At 38.3% G+C, this 25,181-nt stretch overlaps 1 protein-coding gene and 1 long non-coding RNA gene across 2 annotated transcripts; both read right to left on the bottom strand.

The window, feature by feature from the left end:
• LOC141327469 (uncharacterized) lies at nucleotides 1–20,244 on the bottom strand. The gene is made up of 2 exons (XM_073835350.1): nucleotides 20,035–20,244; nucleotides 1–1,094 (listed from the first exon to the last, which is right to left on the bottom strand). The coding sequence occupies exons 1-2, from the start codon at nucleotides 20,178–20,180 to the stop codon at nucleotides 347–349; spliced, it is 894 nt and encodes a 297-aa protein (XP_073691451.1). The 5' UTR covers nucleotides 20,181–20,244; the 3' UTR covers nucleotides 1–346.
• LOC141328163 (uncharacterized) lies at nucleotides 14,281–17,105 on the bottom strand. Its single transcript, XR_012355165.1, has 3 exons — nucleotides 16,957–17,105; nucleotides 15,689–15,815; nucleotides 14,281–14,440 (listed from the first exon to the last, which is right to left on the bottom strand). It is a non-coding gene; the product is annotated as an uncharacterized lncRNA (long non-coding RNA).
• Nucleotides 20,245–25,181: the final 4,937 nt, after the last annotated feature.

Genomic DNA, 25,181 nt, shown 5'->3' with positions numbered 1-25,181 from the left:
AGGCAGGGGCGCAGCCGACCCCCGTGAGGTATGGAAGGGACCATCCTGGTGGTGGTGGTGAGAAGGAAGGACTCAATTTGGAGGAGGTGGGGAGGATGGTGGTGCATTGAAGCGTCAGCAAACATGAGTAAGTACCGATCTTTTAGACCACAAGTGTTGGAATGTGATTGGATAGATACAAATTGAGTGGCGTAACAATTAAGTCTTCCTGGCAGAACTTAATGCTAGAGCTTTCATTGACTGTGAAAACTTTAGATGATGTTTCTTTGTCATGGCTCTTGATTGATCCAGATGATATTTTATTGCTTGATTCATTATTGTGTGCAGCATCAGATCTGAAGATGATCTACTCACTGTGATTGTTTTTTGTGTGTCTGCGTAGAGAAGATGAACATCTGAAACGCCTCCCACATTCAGTGCAGTGATACGGTTTCTCTCCAGTGTGGATCATCTCATGTGTTTTCAGGATTTCTGACCGGCTGAATCTCTGGTCGCAGTGTGAACACTTGTAAGGTTTCTCTCCAGTGTGGATGCTCATGTGTCTCTTAAGTTGTACTTTTTGTGCAAAACTCTTCCCGCATTGATCACATGTGTAAGGTTTCTCTCCAGTGTGGATCCTCTCATGTGTTTTCAGGACTCCTGATCGTCTGAATCTCTTCCCGCATTGATCACATGTGTACGGTTTTTCTCCAGTGTGGATCCTCTGGTGCTGTTTCAGATGTTCAGCTGTAGTAAAAGTCTTTTCACACTCAAAGCACATGTAATCTTTCACACCAGCGTGTCTTTTCTGATGTGCTTTCAAATGTTGTAGATGTGAAAAACTCTTTCCACACAAATGACATGAATATGGCTTCTCCTTTGTATGAACTCTCAGGTGTTTTGTCAGGCTTGAAGTCCACAAAAATGTTTTATCACATTGATCACATGCGTACAGTTTCTCTCTAGTGTGGATGTTCATGTGTATCTTAAGAGTTGACGATTGTGAGAAACTCTTCCCGCACTGATCACAAGTGAACGGTTTCTCTCCAGTGTGAATCCTCATGTGACACTCAAGATGATGTTTGTTTATCAAACTCTTTCCACACTGAGTGCAGGTGAAAGATTTCTTGGCTCTGCTTTTCTTTAAATCTTTGGGTTTGGTTTGAGAGTGACTCATTTTGAATATGTTTTTTTTTTTTTCTCATCAGCTTCATTCAATTCTTTATTCTCCTCATTTTCATCAATAAACTCTGAAATAAAAATAAAAGCATTTTAATTTCAGAAACTCGTAAAAAAAAAAAAAAAAGAGGGAACCAGGAACTTGATGTAACAGCAGAAAGTAGGAAATTGCCATACAAAAGTTTGATCTTCAAATTAGACGATCTTCAAATTAAAATAAGTTTAATCAACTACACGATTATCTAACATACTTTTTGTATTATTGACTTACTATTTTCCTATTTAATACTGTAAATCTGCTAATTGACACAATCTGTATGGTTAAAGTCGCTATAGGCAAGATAAGTTTATTTATAAAGCACATTTCATACACAATGGTAATTCAAAGTGCTGTACATGAAAGAAATTAAAATCATAATATCATGAACATTAATAATGATAATCATAAAAATAAAAACAAAGAATTTAAAAACATTTAAGAGGATTTATAAATTAATTAACACAGTCAAAATTATTATACATAAAATAATGCAATCTGTTCGGACGAAGCACAGTGCTCATTCAATAAAAGCACAACTGAACAGCTGAGTTTTCAGTCTGCATTTAAATGTGTCTAATGTATTCCAACTGTGCGGCATAGTAGCTAAAAGCGGATTCCCCTTGTTATATAAATAAAGTAGGGCTGGGCAAAAAATCGATTTAATCGATTTATCGATTTTGTAGTTTAAAACGATTTTTATTTTGCAAACTCGAGTTTTTTGCCACAATAGTTTTTCGGACTTTTCCGCGTTTCGTCCTTGTGCGCTACCGTAGCGCGATATGAGCCAGCCCCCGCCCCGCGTAACACAGTCAAAACAACATGGCAGCGTGTAGAAGAGAACTACTTCCAAAGAAATGCACAGGTAATTCCGTAATTTGGAACTGGTTTGGTTTTGATGCAGCAGACAAAACACAGAGTGTAAGTTCCTAAACACCGAAGCCATGAGCTTGACGCTCTCCTCCCTCGTTATCCACTTTTACGACCAAAAAAAAAAACTCCACAGATTCCTTCGTTTCTTTTCATTGTTTACTCCGAAAAATTGGCAAAATACAATAGACCAGCATTATGAAAAATAAAAAAGGCGAGAGTCTAATAGTAAAGTAAAGAGCAAAAGAAGAGACGAAAAGAGTAAAGAGGTCAAAAAACTGTGTGGCTCCACTCCATGATGACTGCACCTGACTAACTGCTTTACATCAACTGCGCACACTCGTATACTCCGCATTAAAGCTTACATGCATGATTTTTAAACCTACGAACATCCACATATTTTTAAGTAAAATAAATGAAATATTAACTTATTAATATTAACCTTTCACTTGTAAATAATGTAAAAACTTCCTTTTTTATCACAATTTTTATCACAACCTTTTTCCACATATCAACTTAAATTATTATTCAAACAACAATAGCATTTAGGCTCCTATATTACCGGCCCCTAATTGTTCTCAATGTCCTTGAAACAATTACTCCAAAAGTGTCAACTTAAATCAAAGGAGCCTGAATAACATTAGTATCATTAAATGAAAGAAGCTTGTTGATCATAGTCCCATTAAAGATGAGATCTTTATAACAGTCCATCAGTTATCCTCTGTTTCTTGAAGAAGACATAGCTTTGTTATAGGGCGACAAAGCTCGTTGGTCTTGGTTTTCACTTTAACCTGACGGACAAAACCATTTCTATCAGGAAAAGTCTCCACTATTCTTCCAAGTGGCCAGGAGTTTCTGGGTGATGTATCGTCCACAATCAGCACCACGTCGCCGACACAGAAGTTTCTTCCAGGCAACGACCATCGCTGACGTTCTTGGAGCTGTGTTAGATACTCTTTACACCAGCGTTTCCAGAAGACATTCGCAAGGTATTGAACCTGTTTCCACCTGCGGTTGATGTACTGGTCATCTTCATGAAATACCCCTGGTGGTAACTCGGGCTTGACTTGAAGCAACAACAAGTGGTTGGGCGTGAGGGCCTCTAAATCATTGAGGTCTGATGACACCTTTGTGATGGGCCTGCTGTTTATGACCGCCTCAGCTTCACAAAGTAGGGTGTGAAGACCTTCTTCATCCAGCAGTTGCTCCTTGACTGTGACGTTCAGGATCTTTCTCACTGAACGGATTAACCGCTCCCAGCTGCCTCCGTGGTGAGAACCTGCTGGCGGATTGAAATGCCACTGAACACCTCTCTGTTGCAAGTGTTTCTCAATCCTGGTGGTGTTCCATTCCTTGATTGATTTCCTCATTTCGCTGTCAGCTGACCGAAAGTTGGTTCCATTATCTGAGTACATCTCTCTGACTTGTCCTCTTCTTGCCAGAAATCTTCTGATTGCGTTGAGACAGGCATCAGTGTCGAGAGAAGATGCAACCTCCAGATGCACTGCACGTATAGCAAGACACGTGAAGATAACGCCGTATCTCTTTACTTGGGCTCTTCCTCTTTTCACTAGGAACGGACCGAAGTAATCGACGCCGACTCTAGTAAAAGGAGGGTCATCTGGCAGGACCCTGCATGTTGGTAGATCTGCCATGAGCTGCTTGCCTGCAGCTCCATGTAGTCTTTTACAGATGACACACTTGGACAGGAACCTTCTGATAGTTCCACTGGCTCCAGGGATCCAAAATCGTTGCCGTAGCTGAGCCAACATGTGATTCCTTCCAGCGTGAGCTGTAATGTCATGAACGTGCCTTAACACAAGCCTTGTGACGTGTGAATCCTTAGGCAAGATGGCTTGCTGCTTAGAGTTATCAGGCATCGCAGCGCGACTCAACCTTCCGCCAACTCTCATAACTCCGTCTTTCAGCACTGGATTTAACTTAAGGAGCGAGCTACTTTTCTTCACCCTTTGCTGCTCCTTTAGCGTAGCCAAGTCTTCTTTGAAGCTCTGTTTCTGACAGCATTTCACAATTTCTGTTTCTGCTTCAGTCAAGTCATCACAAGTCAGACACTTTCCTTTAATGGCTTTCTTGAACTCCATCATCTGGCTTTCTCCATCTACTGCTCGTAGCTCCTTTCTCTTTTCCTTTAGCTCTTTCAGCAAATCCTTAAGTTTCAGAAGCCAGCCTACAGCGCGCTTCAACGCTGTCCATGAAGAGTAGTGGTTCATCCACTGATCCATGAAATCCTCAGGCTCCTGTGCCTGAATGACGTGCACTTGAGTCACTCTTTTGATCTCTGGGTCATCAATATCCAGCATGCCCGGATCTGGATTTTTAGGCCACTGGTCTTGTGAGCTGAGCAAGAAACTTGGTCCTGAAAGCCAGCTCTCATTTTTCAAAAATGCTTCCACAGTCTGTCCTCTTGAGACAACGTCAGCAGGATTCAGCGTGGTGTTGATGTATCTCCACTGAGATGTTTGAGAGTGATTCAGGATTACTGAAACCCTGTTAGCAACGAACGTCTTGAATCTGGTGCTCTCACTGTTCAAGTACTTTAGCACAGCTGTGCTATCGGTCCAAAAGATGGATTGGTGAAGCTCCAACTCAAGCTCTTTCCTCAGAAGAGTGTCCATTTTTACTGCAACTGTGGCTGCAGTCAGTTCCATTCTGGGAATAGTTGGTGACTTTAAGGGAGCGACCCTTGTCTTTGCCAGGATCAAGGTGGATTGAGCTTCACCTGTTGAAAAGCGCAGCAGTAAGTAGCTTGTAGTTCCGTAGGCGTCTTCACTTGCGTCAGCAAAGTGATGAAGCTGTGCAAAGATTGGAGCACCAAACTGCTTCGATTTGACACATCTGTCGACTCCAAATGTCTCAAGCTGTGGCAAACTTGAGATCCACTTGTTCCAATCTTTGACCACAGTGTCAGGTAGGTCTTCATCCCAACTGTACTTCTGACGACATAAATTCTGCAGGATTCTTTTGGCGGGCAATATTACGGGAGCGAGAAAGCCCAGCGGATCAAAAATTGAGCTGACCAAGGAAAGCAGGCCTCTCCTAGTGAGTGGTCGATATTTGAGGTTGATCTTGAATCTGAACCGATCAGATTCGGCACACCATTGGATACCTAATGCTCTCTCCGTGGGCAACTTGTCCTCGTCTAAGTCCAGATCTTGGAACCCTTGAGCTTTTTCCTCTTGTGGGATTGAGTTAAGCAACTTCCTGCTGTTGCTTGACCACTTTGTCAGCCGGAATCCTCCTTTTACCAACATGTTTTTCAACTCAGCACACAGTGAGATGGCTGTATCTTCATCAGAAGCCGACTTAAGGCAGTCATCCACATAAAAGTTTTTTCGGACTGTTTTAGCTGTCTCCTGTCCAAACTCTTCTGCAAAGTCTGTTGCGCATTTCTGGAGCGCAAAGGTGGCAACACTTGGCGATGATGTTGCGCCAAAGATATGCACCAGCATCTTATGTTCGACGAGATCCTGCTCATAGTCGCCGTCAGGCCACCATAGAAATCTCAGGAGATCCGTGTCTTCTTTACTCACTCTGACTTGGTGGAACATGGCCTCCACGTCAGCCATGACCGCCACAGCCTCCTGGCGGAACCTCATGAGGACCCCCACCAGCGAGCTTGTGAGGTCTGGACCCTGAAGGAGCTGCTGGTTTAATGATACTCCTCGAAAGCTTGCGCCGCAGTCAAACACGACACGCAACTTCTGCTTTGTTGGATGTCTGACCCCATGGTGAGGCAGATACCACGTTCGCCCCTCAGTAGGTTCACATTCCTCACCTTCAAGCTTCACGGCGTAACCCTTCTTGAGCATGTCGTCCATGAACGCCACATATTCTCCATATAATTTGCCGTCCTTTGAGAACCTCTTCCGTAAGTTCAGTGCACGTTGCTCTGCGACTGCTCTGTTGTTCGGCATACACAAACATTTTTTCTTCACTGGAAGACAAATGTTGTAATGACCGTCTTTAAGTACAGCAGACTGTGACACCATGCTGATAAACTGATGGTCCTCCTTAGACATCTCGGTGTCTTCGTCTTGTCCAGCATCAGGAAAGTCCTGCTTGAATTGTAGCTGCCAAAGTTCTTCAAGCTTGGCTACTGAGATTCTGTTTGCAGTAATTCCTCTCAGTGTGTTTGCCTCCACTGTGTCACTTCCACCTCTGAGTGGTCCGTTCACTGTCCAGCCTAATATTGTCCTCACGGCGTATGGTCCATTGTCCACACTGTTGACCACTTCAAGCGGTTCCATAGCCTTGGGAACATTTGCTCCGATGAGCAATCCAACTTCTGCTTGGATAGTGGGAATTTTCACCTCCTTTAGGTGGGGCCAACTGTCAATATCCTCTTGGCGGGGAATATTGTCCTTCGCTACAGGAATGTCCTTCTGTGAATACACCTCCGAAAGTTCAACAAACTGGTTGCTGTCCAAACTGCTGATCTCCAGACCAGCCACAATACGTGTGTTCACGACTGATTCATGTCCCATAGTTCGCAATGAGATGCTTACATTGCGTCCGTTCATGTTCAGTTGATTTATCAGTGACTCTGTAGCGAAAGTAGCTGAGCTACCGGGATCCAAAAACGCGTAGGTTGTCACTGTCTTGGTTCCTTTTTGTGCCTTGACACACACTGGAACGATCGAAAGAACGCAGTCCTCTTTACCAGCCCCTGTGACTCCAAAAGCCGTTTCAGCCGTTTGTACAAGGGCACTTGAAACGGATAGCTGATCACAACAGTCTTTTCCTGTGTCTTCTTTGGTGTTTTTGTTGGCAATGTGCAATGATGTCGGATGTGGTCTGGAGCATTCTTCACATTGAAGCTTCTGTTTGCAGCTGCTACTCATATGACCATGCTTTAAACATGCAAAACACAGACCTTTGCTCCTCAAGAAACCAATCTTGTCTTTATGTTGGTTGCTCTTGAATTTCTTGCAAACTGAGAGACTGTGCTGCTCTCCATTACAACAAACACAAGGTTTACTGAAACCATCCAATGAGACAGGTTGAGTTTTTGCTGCTGTCTGTTTTACATTTTCTGTCTTGTGGGGCATAACAACTGTTGTGAACACTTTTCTTGATTTGAGTGTTTCTGCGTATTGTGGTTTTGGTTTCTGTTTCACTGACTCTTTCGTGTTTATTGTGTTTTCTTTTATGTTTCCATACAGTGGATGCAGGAGATACATAACTTGCTTATTCACAAAGTCAACAAAGTCCTTGAACTTGACTCTTTTCTTTGTTCTTTCTTGCAGGTCGCAAGCGAACTTCCTCCAGGATTCCTTGAGCTTATATGGAAGTTTATTTGTCAGTGCCTTGATATTAGCTGTATTGTCCAAGTCTTCCATATAGCTAATATCTGTCATTGTATTTGAGCAGCCCGTTAGGAATAGTGCGAAGGATTGAAGAGATGCACCATCTTCTGGCTTGATCGTGGGCCAGTCCAAAGCCTCCTTTATGTACGCTTCGGCTATCTTGAAGTCGTCACCAAAGAACTCCTTTAACATTTGTTTTGCTTTAGCATATCCTGCTGAAGATTCCATGTGGATGCAACTCTTAACCAACTCGTGTGGTTGTCCACTTGTATACTGTAGCAAAAATTGAAGACGATCCCGATTGTCACTGGTGCGGCCCTCAATCCCATGTTCAATGGCTCTCATAAAGGATTTGTATTCCAGTGGGTCTCCTTTAAATGTTGGGATGGTGAGATCAGGAAGTAGTGAAGCTTTGTGACTCCTCACAAGATACTCTGTCACGTTGGCTTGCGAAGAGATGGCTTGGCAAAGTTCATCAAGCACTGGTCCCTGTGGCTCTTTAATTTCAGTCTTTGGTACAGACGTAGCCAACTGATCAGTTGCTGCTGGAGTATTTTGTCTAACCTTGGGCGCTGGTAAGGTGGGTCTTGATGGTGGTTGAGGGGTGTCTGTTTGACTGTTATCATCAACTTTAACTTTGCTACCATCCTCTTGTGTGTTCTCATATTTTTGTAAGACCTCCATTTTAGCGTCAGATTCAGCCAGTGCAGTTTGCATTGCATGCATTTCTTTTCTAGCCCTTATTGAAGTTTCAATCCTTTTTTGTTGGGCTTCAAACGCTGCTTCTCGCTGCTTTTCTTCAGCTTGAAGTTGAACCTCCCTGCATCTTTTCTCTGCATACCAATCCGCTTCTTCCTGTTCTATGGCCAGTTTCTCCTGTAAAGCTGCAGCTTTTGCTCTTAATAATGCTTGCTCCATTTCTGCCTTTAATCTGACTGAAGACGCTGATGAGCGTGAGCTTCCACTACGTGATGTAGCTTTACTTCGACCACTAGCAGACACTTTTGTTGATGTAGACCTACTGTCTGCGAGTGTTACTTGCCTGTCACACTCTTCAGCCTGCTCAACACGCCTCAAAACATCTTTCATCCAATCCTCACATTTCCAGAAAAAGTCATCCATTGATTTTTTCTTTGGATCAAACCAGTTCCTTTGATCGCTTGCAAATTCCTCTTCATTCATTAATTTCTGAAGGTCAGAATTAAGCTCCAAAAATTCCTGCTGCAGGCCACTGAAGTCAACACGGAGCTTATTTTTTACAGTGTCAACATTTGCTTCATCTTCCATTAATTGTTCAATGTGATTTTTTAAGCTAGTTATCTGTGAGAGCTTTGACCTGCGTGCCTGGATCTGTCTGGATGTGTGTTCTTCTATGGCCTTCTCAGTCATCTTTACTGTCCGTTTTCCACTCTCTGGTTCATCCATGACAAGCTATTGTTTCCACTTTTAATCAGTAAAGAAGCCGAATCACCATAGAGTCTCACTTCGCTATTCAGCCGAACAACGATCCTTTTTTTTTTTACTCACATCAATTAACGATCCGTCGCCAGGCGAGCTCCTCCTGCCGCTTATGACTTTTTCCTTTCGAAATCTCCGTCGCGTTTGTCAGGTAGTTCCACGTTTTATTAATCCACGAAGAGCAAGTTTTTTGACTAATGTAAGTTCCTAAACACCGAAGCCATGAGCTTGACGCTCTCCTCCCTCGTTATCCACTTTTACGACCAAAAAAAAAAACTCCACAGATTCCTTCGTTTCTTTTCATTGTTTACTCCGAAAAATTGGCAAAATACAATAGACCAGCATTATGAAAAATAAAAAAGGCGAGAGTGTAATAGTAAAGTAAAGAGCAAAAGAAGAGACGAAAAGAGTAAAGAGGTCAAAAAACTGTGTGGCTCCACTCCATGATGACTGCACCTGACTAACTGCTTTACATCAACTGCGCACACTCGTATACTCCGCATTAAAGCTTACATGCATGATTTTTAAACCTACGAACATCCACATATTTTTAAGTAAAATAAATGAAATATTAACTTATTAATATTAACCTTTCACTTGTAAATAATGTAAAAACTTCCTTTTTTATCACAATTTTTATCACAACCTTTTTCCACATATCAACTTAAATTATTATTCAAACAACAATAGCATTTAGGCTCCTATACAGAGGAAGCCTTACTGCAAAATATGTTTCAAGGCTGTTGCTACTGGAAGCAGCAGTACAACAAATCTTTTCCAGCACCTGAGGAATAATTGTCCCGAAGAATGGGAGAAGTGCAGCCGGCTCCGTAGCGAAAACGGCTCCTCTAGCACAGCGGTTCCCAACCGGGGGGTCGCGAGATATCTTAAAATTAATGTAAATACTATCCTATAATTGTTTAATTTCATTATTAATGCGCTAAATGACAATAATAAAAGCACAGCCTCTCTCGTGTTCTGTAATTGATTGCTTCAGACTCGGCGCAGCAAGCCTCATCGCACTGTTAAATACAGACTGAATGGCGGCTCAAAACTTCCAAATGCTGTACGCTAGGGATGGGCGATATGGCCTAAAATCCATATTGCGATATACATTGCAGCCTCTTGCGATAACGATATATATTGCGATATATAAATTATAATAGAACCATTTCAGAACAGGTTACATAGACCCTTAGGAAAGCCAAACTGCAATTTTTTTTTTTTTTTTTTTTTTTTTTTAAAGAAATAAAGAAATGTTGCATGTCGTTTTGAGAACAATTATTGTGCAAAAGCAAAACTGTAATTAAACACACAATGTTGCAGATAAATAAACTAAATGTAGTGGTAGAACAGATTAGTCGTGTTACCTCTCTTAACTGGAACTTTTGCCCCACACACTCTACAGAGTATATTTTGCTGCTGCTCGTCGGACGGCTTAAAGCCAAACCATGTCCAAATGTCAGATGTTGCACCCAGGGCCGCTGCTGGCCAAATGGGTGCCCTAAGCAGAAATTTACTTTTGTGCCCCCTCTCCCCCAAATATTACAGAAGTAAAAATAAAATAATAATAAAAACACCTACTATAGGGGCCAAAATAGAACTTTATTCAAATAAAAGTAAATAGTAAATACATCAATAAATTGTATCATTTATAAATTACAATTGTAGCTCTACAGCAAAAAATACAAACTAAAATTACACTTTAAATAAAACAATTAAAAATGTGAAATCTTAATAAAATAAACCATAATAAACTGAAATAAAATCAACACTGTCATCTGCTGGAGCTTTCCAAAGTTCAAAATTTACAAAGGCACACTTCTGCTTTTTCTTGAGGCAAAGTCGTAAATGAGCTCTTCATATGATAAAGCCTTTGCTATTTGACAATAAAGCAGACAAGGGTTATGATGTCCACATATTTTAGTTGAGGAAACGATAGGAAAGATTATGAGGATATTTTAATTAAATGTTTGGTCAATATTAAACAAGGATTTCGATCATCATGTAAGTGTAACAACTGCATTTACCAGGCCTTTGGTGCCCTTTTCAGGCATTTCTATTAAAATTGTAATGTAAACTGTTAATTTTGTATTAGATTATGTATTTTAACACTGTTATTTAATGACACTATATGGTCATTATTAATCAATAATCATAATTGCCTCTGTGTTTTAATATAATGCATTTTAAGTCATTTTGTTTACTTAGATCTGCTTGTATTCATATTAAGAAAGATGCGTTAGTCGTGAAATTATTACCGACATTAATGTCGACAGAATAATATAAAGTTTCACCGGATTATGAAAGTACCTGAAAGTGATGCACGGGCTTCATCTTGGGCTTTATTTTGCTTTCGTTTCTCGGCGCCGGAGTGTTGATGTCTCTTTCCAGGACCAGGCATATTGTTCATCAATTATTATCATAATTTTTGGCCAAATAGGCAGCTGTAAACAGAGGTGAGAGCGCGTTGCGGCGCAGATGCTGCGCGTCATCACGTGCGCTTACAAACCTAGTCTGCGTATAGGGAGCGGCGGTACTGGTTGCACCAGTCTTTTTCACTAGCTCCTCTGTTTCGCTGACGCTTTCAGCCATGTTTATTCAAGATGATGCGTTGCAGCCGGCTGCAGCTCGTTACTGTAAATTTCGCGGGTAGATTGCATCATCAAACATGGATTATCGCGATAGTGCAATAGAATTAGAATCTCTATCGTAGGCCAATTTTGTATCGTTTATATCGCATATCGCTTATATCGCCCATTACTACTGTACGCAAACTAATGTTACATCTCTCGGCTGCATGCATGAAGCAAACCGTCGTAAAGGTAAAAGGTAAAAACGATTAGTGTCATAATAACGAACTTGCGCGTGCCTAATGTCTCGTGTAAATCGAAAGTTGTACATGAGACACGCATAAGTCCGCTATTTATTCACAAACTATGCGCGCTCTCGGGGCTCTGAATGATCCCTATCGTATCGTATTTTTGCGTGAAATTACAAACATTTGCCTAGTTGTCCAAATCAATGTGAGTGTTTTATAATGGATGCTCACCCATAGAAGAGGAGTAAGACTCAGTGTTTATGAGCATCAGGCGCGCACTGACAGAGTTCACTGATCCCGTCTTCATCAAACCTTCACATCGATGTGTTTCAACAGATTTAGAATGTATTTGCTGTAGTTTGAATTCGTGTATTATTTCTTTAATGGATACAAACAGTAGCTATTCAGTCAGTCAATTTCAAAGGGGTAGGTTTAGTGGTCTTTTGGTATCTCCCTGTTGTAGAGCAGGTTCACTTATTTAAGAAAAAGTACTCTTAAGTTGTAAAGAATGTCTGAAGTAAAATCATTTTAAAAGTTAGAATTGAGCAGAGGTTTTCTTTAAAGATAAGGTATATTTGAAGTTTTAATGAAAATTTTATTTGAATTTTGAGGGTTTTTTTTTTATAACATGCAGTAGAAGAATAATTAAGGCAAAACAAATGTTTTGGTTAATAAAGTTTTAAAAATAAATTATTTTTTCTTTACTGTGGAAGTACAGTATAAGATGACATGTCAGGCATGGGGGGCCTTGCAAAATTGGCCGGAAAAGGAGGGGGGCCCCGGAGTAAAAAAGGTTGGGAACCCCTGCTCTAGCACACCTGCTAAAAAGCAAACTGCACTTCCTGAGAGTTTTACAAACTGTGTGCCTTATTATAAGAACGGAGCGCGATGGAAAGCGATTACAGAGGCGATCACGTTTTATATTGCCACAGACATGCTGCCAATTTATTCTGTCGAAAAGCGAGGCTTTAATCACATATGCTGAAAGTATTAGATGTGAGGTACGTATATTCACACTATACTGAGAAGAGTTAATTTTTTTTTAATTGTAATGTTATATGTTACAAAATTTGTAATTATCTGATTTCTTGAACAGAAAATTTAAGCTACTGTGAAGTTGTTGCACTTTTGCTTAAACCTGGGTTAAAGCTTGAAATTGTTGAATGACAGAGCCTCATTTACTTTTTGTTTTGGGATTCTATGCATTTTAACTCTTGAGGACAATCATACCAATAAAGTTGCACTTTTGACACTATATCTGATGTCTGCAGTATTTAAGTGCATTGGGGAAAAAATCGAAAATCGAATCGAAACTCGAATTTCTCTTTAAAAATCGAAGATTTTTTTTTTAGGCAGAATCGCCCAGCCCTAAAATAAAGGTCACTTGACTTGACAATTGACATACATTTTGTTTAAAGAAAAAAGTACCCAGTTTAGGGTTGTGCCGATAGACGATAGTATCGTGTATCGACGATAGTCAGAGATATCGCCTGTTGCTGATGCCTTTGACGATAATTATTATTATCCGTCAACAAAGAACTTAACTTTAGCAATGCAGCACAGAGAGTCTGTTCTAGGATGCTTCAGAAACTTGCCGCGGTATAAACACACGCATAGAGAGGCCACCGCGCCTTAACGCACCTCGTGCAGTGAGAATGGGAGATTTTCATCATCCAGTACGGTGGTACATTAACTGATTCTAAAGGGAGTGTTATATTATATTAGCATTGCAGTCATTAGGATAACAGAGGTAATTAATTTACGATGTATCATAATCAGTCTGTATACAGTAAACATAAACATTCATCTCAGTAACGTCTATAGGCGTTAATTAGAATTACGATGCGATCAGATGGCGCTAAACATACGCACGTGAATTACACGCGCGTCACTTCTCCGCATTCAATATGAACTTAACTACAACATCACCTGATGACAACCTTCAGACATACAGCTGTAACATTATCGCAATATGACGGGTAAAGAAAGATTCATTCATTTACATTCTGGCACGCACATTTACAGCTCACTCACTGACGATAGCAGAGAATGAAACCGAAAGTAACTTGAACAACTCCGGCAGAACTATAGTCAACGCTCTGTACACGCACAACTTAATCATATGCCAAAAGAAAGTCTACCTTTAAAAAACGAATAAGGAATTTAGTACAGAGATAATTAATTAAATTAGCAGGATAGTATCGTGTATCGGCGATCTCTCAGGCTGACGATAGGGCGATTTGAAAATTGAGCATATCGCCCAACACTGACCCAGTTCATAGAGAGTCTCTCCTATTTGCTGGTTCATTATTACAAAAGAAGTTTAAAGAAAAAAAGTAGGCTGCCCAGTTCATAGAAAGACTTCATTTGTGAAACTATTGGTCCTAAACAACTCCGTCATCAAATAATCATTAGACACAACGATTGTTTTTGCCGGATGAATGGAGGACATTTGTTCAAGTAAAAGTCTCCTCTCTGCACTGAATACACGTTATAAATAAAATTACACAGTTATTCATACGTGAAGCTGACATTTACCTCAAATTCCTGCTACACTCAAACATAACTACGCAAATGAAGATATGCAGGACGGCAAAAAGCAAATAATAGAGAAGAAAAAGAGGACTCACCGGACAACTCTCTCTCTCACGCAGCTCCGCTCTCTAACTCGCGCATGCGCACATCGAGTGATCCTCACGAGCGCTGAAGATGAAGAAAGAGTCTCGATCGCCCCCAGGAGGATGAAATCTCTATAGGTCACAAGCTAATCTAATGGAAAGACAGACAAAACAAATTTATTTACACTTAAAATTATTATTATTTTTTTTTTCAAAGATGTGTTTTGACATTGTATGTAGTTTTTATTAGGTATGTAGTTTTCTTAGGTTGAAGCTGAAACTGGTGTATTGGGCTACTGTAAAATGGCATTCAGAAATACACCCAGTTAAAAGAGTATTAGAAAACTGCTGGGAACATGAATGTAAATCTGAATAGTGTTGAATGGAAAGCAAATAATGAGGAGTAAAGGGGCTGTGGTTATTCCCGATGTCTGTAGCTGATTTTCAGCTTCTAGTGAGTATAAATGATAAAAACAGACAAGAATCTAAAGATCATCTATCAGTGTATGCTACAGAAATTATTGCACTATAATTGGCTCTTCAGTGGGTTGAAGAGATTAATATACCTGGAGTCCTCATAATATTTATACTGGTTTTCAGCATTATCAAGTTTAAAGTTGGGTTAATCTTCAACTAGACGAGACATTTTATCAGACATCTTACAAAGTTTGTTCAGAATGCAAACAAAAACCCTTATCTCTTTTGTATGGATACCTGCACATATAGGAATAGAAGGAAATGAAGTGGTGGATCAAATAGTGAGAAAAATAAAACTTTAAAATGGCCAGAGTTTAATCTTCAGATGAGTAAATTAGAAATAAAAGTGTTTGCTCCCTAAACATAATAACTGTTTAGGCCACCCTTAGCAGCAACAACTGCAATAAAGCGTTTGTGATAAAAAGGATCTGGCATCCGGGTCTGGATATCAGTGTGGAGACTCGATTTAACATAGAAAGTAGTATCCAGTTCATAGGAAACCATTTTACGTTTATTTTGTTTCTATTATACCAAACCAAATATTAAACTTGGTTGTTTTCCAGCTGCCAGCTGTTGTGGCAAAAATAAACTCTTACTGCTCAAGAGACAAACTCAGTCAGTTGTCCTTCATAATCACACATTGCGGCAGACTGTGACGAAAAAGGGAGGGTTTCCTCCTTATATTTCTTCCCTAACCTTCAAGGTTACATCTTCTAGCAGCTGGTATTTTTCCACACATACTGTAGTAAGGAAACAGAGAAAGCCCTTTCTATAGCAATTCTTATCTCCATAGATGAACACTAGGAGAACACAGTTCTAGCAAACAAGCACTGCACAATGTTTCATAAGCACACAAAATAAGTAAAATGAATTTTTCTTACAAACAGCATTATCATTGAATTAATGAAGAACAAACGCCAACCTGTGTGTTCTGGATCTCTCATCTTCTCTCTGTACTCGTGAATAAACTCAGTCTTTGCAGATTTCAGCTCTTCCTGATGATCTGATGGGAATATTCCAGCATTTAGAGATTCACTGAACATGAATTTCTGTGTGGAAAAGCAGATTTGCCAAAATCAACAATAAATCAAAAAGGCATTAAGTGTTGTTTCTTTATGAATCATTGCATTACTATATTATATTGCTATATTTAACTTACTACAGGCGAGACTTAAAAAACATGATTAGAATTCACCAAAACATTTTCCCGTTCTGAAGTTTGTTGTACATCCCTAGTCTCCAGACGGACTTGCCAATACCTCTATTCATATGGGCACAGTACACAAATGCAATATTAAAACACCCTACCTCAATTATCTCTCTTTATATAAGTACATTGCTCAGATTAAAAGATGCTGTAATTCACCAAAAGGTTTTATATCCAAATCGTTGTATCTTACATTCAGTAAGTCAGTCTGGCCACTAGCTGTTACTACAACATTGTAAAAATCACAAAATTGAATGAATGATTGGACATAGTTTTTTATTTATTTATTTTTTGCACTGTGACTGGAATTTATTGACAGTCCCATATACTGTCGAAATTAAACCTAACTTTACCTTTATCGTGTTATAAAAAAATAATAAAAAATACTATAACTAACTTGATCAGGCAAAACCAAAAAATTCAAAAGAGAAATAGCGGTACTGCAGCCAAAAAACTCGATATCAGTTCTCTTCCGCATTCAGTATAAGCAACATTTCACTCCAAACATTGAAACAATCATTCACAGAAACAAACTAAACCACAAATCGGTCAGATCTAAATGAAATTAACACGTTTTCCTCAAATGCTTGTTCTTTATTTTAACGTTATTCAGCAAACACTCGGTATCCGATGAAAACAAGGAAGTGTCTAACTAAGATTTACCGCCTAACGGGACTTTCCTCATTTGTGAAACTATTTGTCCTGAACAACTCCGTATTTAACTCATCATTTACAAACGGAAGAATGTTAGACACAATGTTTGATTTTGCCGGATGCACGAAGGACAGTTTTTGAGTAAAATTATTTTGTCTGCACTGAATACAAACGTTAAATAAACGTACTAGGACGTTATTCATACGTGAAGCTGACATTTTCCCGAAATTCCTGCTACCCTAAAACCTAATTATGCAAAATAAGATAAGCAGGACAGCAAAAAGCAAATAATAGAGCTGAAAGAGAAGAAAAAGAGGACTCACTCTCACCTGACAACTCTCTCTCTCTCTCACGCAGCTCCGCTCTGTAACTCGCGCATGCGCACATCGAGTGATCCTCACGAGCTCTGAAGATGAAGAAAGAGCGTCTCGATCGCCCCCAGGAGGCTGGAATCAGTATAGGTCACAAACCCCACCCTCTCCATCTAATCGAATGGGACAAGAGACAAAACTAATTTATTTAGACATCAAATTTTTCCAAAGTTTTTATTGGGTACGTAGATGAAGTGACTTATTGTGAGGTCACTTCTTCCAGCAAAAAGCCAGTAAAATCACTCACTGTGAGTAGAATGAAGCTCATTCCCTTCTTCTTCACCACTTTCATCATATTCACAGAAAATCACAGCAGCTTTTCTCATCTATATTCTGCTGAAATGTAGCTCTGCATCTCAATCTCAGATTAATAAAGCTCATGTGATAATAACAAATAATGGAATTGATGGAGGAAATCTGTGCTGTTCTTTCAGGATCACAATGATACGGTGACTTACGCTGCCATCAGATGAACACAGAATGAGAAGCAGAATGGAAATGATGCAGATAACTGCTGATATTCACATCTTTGCTGTTTAGAAGACATTTTTTGTAAAATATTTTAAAGCAAAGTTCTGTAAAAACAGATCCCATGTAATTTTATGGTTATTAATTGTAAATTATAGGTTCTTTTTCACTTCCAACAACTAATTATCATTGGTTGATGTCATGTTATATTTTTGGATCAGTTTTGTTGATGATCAAGACTTCGATGGCAGGTGTTTTATAGCAGTAATGCCCCCTGCTGGTCTACACAAGCAATACAGCAAGTTTATCCAGAAGAGACTGAGTGAAGATCCAGCACCATAGTGTTCATAAAAAGGTCTAGGGAGTCCAAGGGAAGCTCAGTCCATAAACAGTTCAATTAAATGTATTCAGCATATCCTGTAGCTGAAGTGGCAGACTATGTAGTGTTATCTATTCGTGCATGTGATCATTTCACAGCAGGCACTTTTAGTGTTTGGATCTTTGTGTTTGCACGTGTGATTGTAGTTTCTCACAATGACATGTCCTAATCGTGTTTTCACCCCAAAATAAAAAAAAAAAGTAATGAGAAAATATATCTTGTTTTAGACTCATTAAGATGTTTATTTTTCATTATGTTCTTTAATTCTCTGAAAATCTATTTGATGTAATTAGCAATAAATTATGGTGTGTTTCAAGAGCTCCAAAGGGATTTTTACACGAATGTCAAAAATGCAAAAACAATTACATTCTGTTGTATATTAAGTGTTTTTTTTTTTTTTTTTTTTTTTTTCAACTAAGTAAGCCAATAGGCGAAAGACCATTGGTGACACACATGCTGTCCTGTCCGACCTGCAGCACAAAATACCAAAAGATGTTCAGAGTATGATTAAACCTCTTAAAACATTCACCGGGATGAGACTGACTCATTATTCCACTCAATTCTGTAAGACTGATGACTTCTTTTCATTTCTGGATAATATTAAAATGAAATCGGCAATCAGTATCACAATGAAAAGTAACACTTTTGAGGATTTTTGAGCATTTGTATCTAAACAGAAGTCCCAGAAAGAAGTGAGGTGTTGTGAAATACACTAAACTGCAGGGAGAGAGGAAAAAGGAAGGAGGAAGAGAAGTCACGCAAGAGCAGGCTCTCACGACAAGGAGCAGAGAGCGTGACAAATTCTAACAATCAGTTCAAGTCACACAATTCAAATCAATCCAAGAGCTTTATTGAGAAATTTAAAACAGAAAGCCCCAAAGCAAACATAACACTGCCTGGCTTTCTAATATTATAACTAAAACTATACAATGACTTTTCCCCCTAATGCAAATACAACCAGCAGACAATACAAGTCGTTGATACAATATAAAAATTGATAATGTATTACTAAAAAAAAAAAACAAAAAAAACAACAACATTCAATCGCTAATTACTCAAAGCAAAAGTAAATGGATGAGTAGAAAATAAAGATCAGTTTATCTTGCTTCTGTTTTTTCTAAATATACCATAACTAGTTCTTAAAAAAAATGGTGAAGAAAACAAAAGTGTCACAAACTCTTCTTGAGCTTCCTGAACAAGAACAGTTTGTAAACAGCTACTTCATGAAAGACAACTTAAACTACAAGTGACAGATGTGCATTAGAAGACAATTGAACATAATATGAAAACACAAAATCATGAAGCAAAATCATATAGAAAAATACAACTTTTTGAAATTGTTCTTTAGAGAGGAACTTTATTTTCGAGATGATCTCAGTTGAATCTGCTGGTGTTGAAGATGAAGATGAACTTTATTGACTGTGAAAACTTTAGATGATGTTTCTTTGTCATGGCTCTTGATAGATCCAGATGATATTGTATTGCTTGATTCATTATTGTGTGCAGCATCAGATCTGAAGATGATCTACTTACTGTGAGTGTTTTTTGTGTGACTGCGTAGAGAAGATGAATGTCTGAAACAGATCCCACATTCAGTGCAGTGATACGGTTTCTCTCCAGTGTGGATCCTCTCATGTGTTTTCAGGGTTCCTGAGAGTCTGAATCTGTGGTCGCAGTGTGAACACATATAAGGTTTCTCTCCAGAGTGGATGCTCATGTGACTCTTAAGTTGTCCTTTGTGTGCAAAACTCTTCCCACATTGATCACATGTATAAGGTTTCTCTCCAGTGTGGATCCTCTCATGTCTTTTCAGGACTCCTGACTGTATGAATCTCTGGTCGCAGTGTGAACACGTGTAAGGTTTCTCTCCAGTGTGAATCCTCTCATGCAATTTTAATTTTTCAGCTGTAGCAAAAGTCTTTTCACACTCAAAACACATGTAATCTTTCACACCAGTGTGTATTTTCTGATGTACTTTCAAATTTTGTAGTAATGAAAAACTCTTTCCACACAAATGACATGAATGTGGCTTCTCCTTTGAATGAACTCTCAGGTGTTTCCTCAGGTTTGAAGCACACAAAAATGTTTTACCACATTGATCACATGTGTGCAGTTTCTCTCTAGTGTGGATGTTCATGTGGTCCTTAAGGCTTGATGATCGTGAGAAACTCTTCCCGCACTGATCACATGTGAACGGTTTCTCTCCAGTGTGAATCCTCATGTGACGCTCAAGATGATGTTTGTTTGTCAAACTCTTTCCACACTGAGTGCAGGTGACAGATTTCTTGGCTCTGCTTTTCTTTAAATCTTTCTGTTCGGTTTGAGAGCGACTCATTTTGACATGATTTCTCTCATCAGCTTCACTCAATTCTTCATTCTCCTCATTTTTATCAACAAAACTCTGAAATAAAAAAAACATTTCATTTTCAGAAACTCGTTAAAAAATAAAAGAGAGAACCGTGAACTTGATGTAACAGCAGAAAGTAGGCAATTGCCATACAAAAGATTGATCTTAAAATTAGACTATTAAACTACACAATTATCTAACATACTTTTTGTATTATTGACTCACTATTTTCCTATTTAATACTGTTATTCTGCTTTGACACAATCTGTATTGGTAAAAGCGCTATATAAATAAAAGTGACTTGAAATATATTTTGTTTAAAGAAAAAAGTACCCAGTTCATAGAAAGTCTCTTATTATTTGCTGCTTCATTATTACAAAAGAAGTTTAAAGAAAAAAGTAGGCTGCACAGTTCATTGATAGACTTCATTTGTGAAACTATTGGTCCTAAACAACTCCGTAAACAAATAATCATTAGACACAACGATTGTTTTTTCCGGATGAATGGAGGACATTTGTTCAAGTAAAAGTCTCCTCTCTTCACTGAATACACGTTATCAATAAAATTACAGTTATTCATACGTGAAGCTGACATTTACCTCAAATTCCTGCTACACTAAACCTAATTACACAAATGAAGATATGCAGGACAGCAAAAAGCAAATAATAGAGACGAAAAACAGGACTCACCGGACAACTCTCTCTCTCTCACGCAGCTCCGCTCTCTAACTCGCGCATGCGCACATCGAGTGATCCTCACGAGCGCTGAAGATGAAGAAAGAGTGTCTCGATCGCCCCCAGGAGGATGGAATCAGTATAGGTCATAAACCTATCTAATCTAATGGAACGAGATACAAAACGATTTTATTTACACTTCAAAATTTTAAAATTTAGTTTAGAAAGAGGTTTTGACATTGTATGTAGTTTTTATTGGGTATGTGGTTTTCTTAGGTTGAAGCTGAAACTGGTCTATTGGGGTACTGTAAAAGGCATCCAGAAATACACCCAGTTAAAAGAGTCTTAGAAAACATGAATGTAAATATGAATAGTTTTGGATAGAAAGCAAATATTGAGGCTGATCAAATTGGATTAAGTAAATGTGCTGTAGTTATTCCCAATGTCTGTAGTTGATATTCAGCTTCTAGTGAGTATAAATGATAAAAACAGACAAGAATCTAAAGATCATCTATCAGTGTTTGCTAGAGAAACAATTGCACTATTATTGGCTCTTCAGTGGGTTGAAGAGATTAATATACCTGAAGTGTCTGGCAATGTAAATTGCATGGTGAGAAAAAGGGACAATGTTTATATAATATGAAAATAAATTAAAAAGTTGGAAATGAGAGGAGAATATTTGAGAAGAGAAAGGTAGACAGCATTATATCTGGTCTTATAATTGGACACACTGCACTTAATCAATCATTATATACAACAGGAAAACATGAGTCTTGACTTTCTGTTAAATATGATCTTCCTGAAACAGTTGAACATATTGTAATAAAATCTAAATGTATGATTCTGAAAGATTACAACTTACAGAAGAACTTCAAGTCAAGTCACAATTATTTATATATCACTTTAATAAAACAGATTATATCAAAGCAACTTCACAGTATTAAATTATACACTTCATATAGTATATGCATAAAATACGCCACAAAATTTTGAACAAGCAGCTTGGGTCGAGGAAATACAGCTATTAAGAAAAGTCTTAGAAAGTTTATTAAGCGGCAAGTCTACATCTAGACAAGACATATTATATGATATCCTGAAAAGCATTTTCAAAATTAACCATTATAGATTAAATATATCAGTTTTATGACATGGACAGTGGATTGTGGTGAGGGCTATTCAACGACTAATTTCACTGTATTCAGAAAAAGACAATGACAATAAAAGCTTTCAATTCAAATCTATTAAAGAGTTTTATTAAGAAATTTAAAACAGAAAGCCCAAAAAGCAAACATAACACTACATGGCTTTCTAATATTATAACTAAAACTATAAAATTACTTTTTCCCCTAAAGCAAATACAACCAGCAGACAATACAAGCTGTTACTACAATATTAAAAATTAGTTTGTATTACTAAAAAGGTAACATTAAGCCCATATAAGCAAATGTAAATGAACCAGTAGCAAATAAATATTAGTTCTAACGTCTTGCATCTGCTTTTTCTAAATATATCATAACTAGTTCTTAAAAAAAAAAACTGTGAATAAAACAATTAAAGTGTCACAGACTCTTCAGCTTCCTGAACAAGAACAGTCTGTAAACAGCTACTTCATGAAAGAGAAAGAAAACAACAAGTGACAGATATGCATTAGAAGACAATTGAACATAACATGAAAACACAATATGATTTACACTAAAGCGGCTACTTTATTAGGTACACCTGTCCAACTGCTCGTTAATGCAAATTTCTAATCAGCCAATCACATGGCAGCAACTCAATGCATTTAGGCATGTAGACATGGTCAAGATGATCTGCTGCAGTTCAAACCGCGCATCAGAAAGGGGAAGGAAGGTGATTTAAGTGACTTTGAACGTGGCATGGTTGTTGGTGCCAGACGTGCTGGTCTGAGTATTTCAGAAACTGCTGATCTACTGGGATATTCAAGCACAACCATCTCTAGGGTTTACAGAGAATGGTCCAGTGAGCGGCAGTTCTGTGGGCGCAAATGAGGTCAGAGGAGAAAGGCCAGACTGGTTTGAGCTGATTGAAAGGCAACAGTAACTCAGGTACAGGTACAACTTTTACACAGTGGAAAACCAAACAGAGCCGAGTCGAGTCGAGCCGAGGCGAGCCGAGTCGAGCTGGTACTGTGTAATGGAAAAGCGCCATAAGAGATGAATTAGCTGGTTCAGGGGTGTTTGATTAGGGTTTGAGCTGAATTTTGTAGGATGGTGGATCTCCAGGAACAGGGTTGGGCATCCCTGATCTAGATTTAGATACCCACAGAGATAATCTGTATAAGGAGATGAGCGTGCCTCATCAGTGTTTGATTTATCTGCCGTTTGTCAGTTTTTTAACTGGCTTAAGTCAAAATGGGATGTTCAGAAATAAGTCACTTTTTTCTTATATGTTACATAAGTGACAGACAGTGTTTTGTTGACAGAGAGCGTTCTAATTATTCACAAATATCAAATATCGCGTATTTGAGTTTTAGTATAGTGTAAAAGGGGAACGATAAATAAACCTTAAATTAGTAATTTTGTATTGAATTTTCTTGATTTTATATAGCATTACAGTTCATGACATTAACATGTTCTTTTTAACTTAAATAATCACTGGCACAATGTATCCCAATGTATTCTCCCCAAAGGCACAACTTACCCCACACCGGGGGCAAGTTGTGCCGCAAGACCACTTTTTTTCTGAAAGCTATAATTCTGAATCAGTTTATTTCAGATCCAAAGTTATTGTTCACAGGGATGCACAGCATCCTGAAATATATGAATACATGTTTAAATTGGAGGGATTACTATCACGGCTTCACTATAAAGTCACTTTGAGTAAAAACTGGCACAACTCACCCCACTCTCCCCTAATCAACTATCTTACATACTTTTTGCATTATTAATACACTACTTTACTATTTAATACTGTAAAGCTGCTTTGACACAATCTGTTTTGTTTAAAGAAAATGTACCCAGTTCATAGAAAGTCTCTTATTATTTGTTGGTTCATTGAGATTATTCAACAACTCTCAAGATGTTTCGTATTACAAAAGAAGTTTAAAGAAAAAAAGAAGGCTACCCTGTTCATAGAAAGACTTCATTTGTGAAACTATTGGTCCTAAACAACTCCGTAATCAAATAACCATTAGACACAGCGATTGTTTTTGCCGGATGAATGGAGGACATTTGTTCAAGTAAAAGTCTCCTCTCTTCACTGAATACACGTTATAAATAAAATTACAGTTATTCATACGTGAAACTGACATTTACCTCAAATTCCTGCTACACTCAAACCTAATTACACAAATGAAGATATGCAGGACAGCAAAAAGCAAATAATAGAGAAGAAAAAGAGGACTCACCGGACAACTCTCTCTCTCTCACACGCAGCTCCGCTCTCTAACTCGCGCATGCGCACATCGAGTGATCCTCACAAGCGCTGAAGATGAAGAAAGAGTCTCGATCGCCCCCAGGAGGCTGGAATCAGTATAGGTCACAAACCCTCTCCATCTAATCTAATGCAGCGAAAGTCTAAACTAATTTATTTACACTTCAACATTTAAAAATAGGTTTAGAAATTTGGGTTTTGACATTGTATGTATTTTTTTTAGATTGAAGCTGAAACTGGTCTATTGGGGTACTGTAAAATGACATTCAGAAATACATCCAGTTAAAAGAGTCTTAGAAAACATGAATGTAAATCTAAATAGTTTTGGATGGAAAGCAAATAATGAGGCTCATCAAATTGGATTAAGTAAATGTGCTGTGGTTATTCCCAATGTCTGTGGTTAATATCCAGCTTCTAGTTTTAAATCTTCAACTGGACATTTTATCAGACATCTTAGAAGGAAATTAAGTGGTGGATCAAATAGTGAGAAAAAAAACAACTTTAAAATAGCCAGAAATAGAGTTTTAATGTTCAGATGAGTACATAAGAAATAAAAGGGCTATATATGTGTGGCAAAGTAAATAACATTACATTGTTTTATATCTAGACAGACATTATTAGCTCAGATCTGACAGTACAAATACTTGGGGTTGGAAATAATCATCTTTCCACATTTTATTAGTTTTTATTTGTGTGCAAAAAACATAATTAGCATCATGAGCACACCTCAGTTAACATATTAAAAACGAACATTTGAGCTTACCTCAGCACCGTGATGAAAACTACATACAATGTAAAAAAAAAAAAAAAAAAAAAAAAAAACATCTTGGAAAAAAAATGTTGAAGTGTAATTTTATTTTGTCTCACGTCCAATTAGATTGGATGGAGAGGGCGGGGCTGTTGGAATACACTGGGTTTAGTC

Source organism: Garra rufa, chromosome 1, assembly GCF_049309525.1.
Source record: "Garra rufa chromosome 1, GarRuf1.0, whole genome shotgun sequence".
In the NCBI taxonomy this organism is placed as follows: Eukaryota; Metazoa; Chordata; class Actinopteri; order Cypriniformes; family Cyprinidae; genus Garra; species Garra rufa.
Note: the sequence above shows the minus strand (reverse complement) of the source record. Positions and strands in the feature narration are given on the sequence as shown.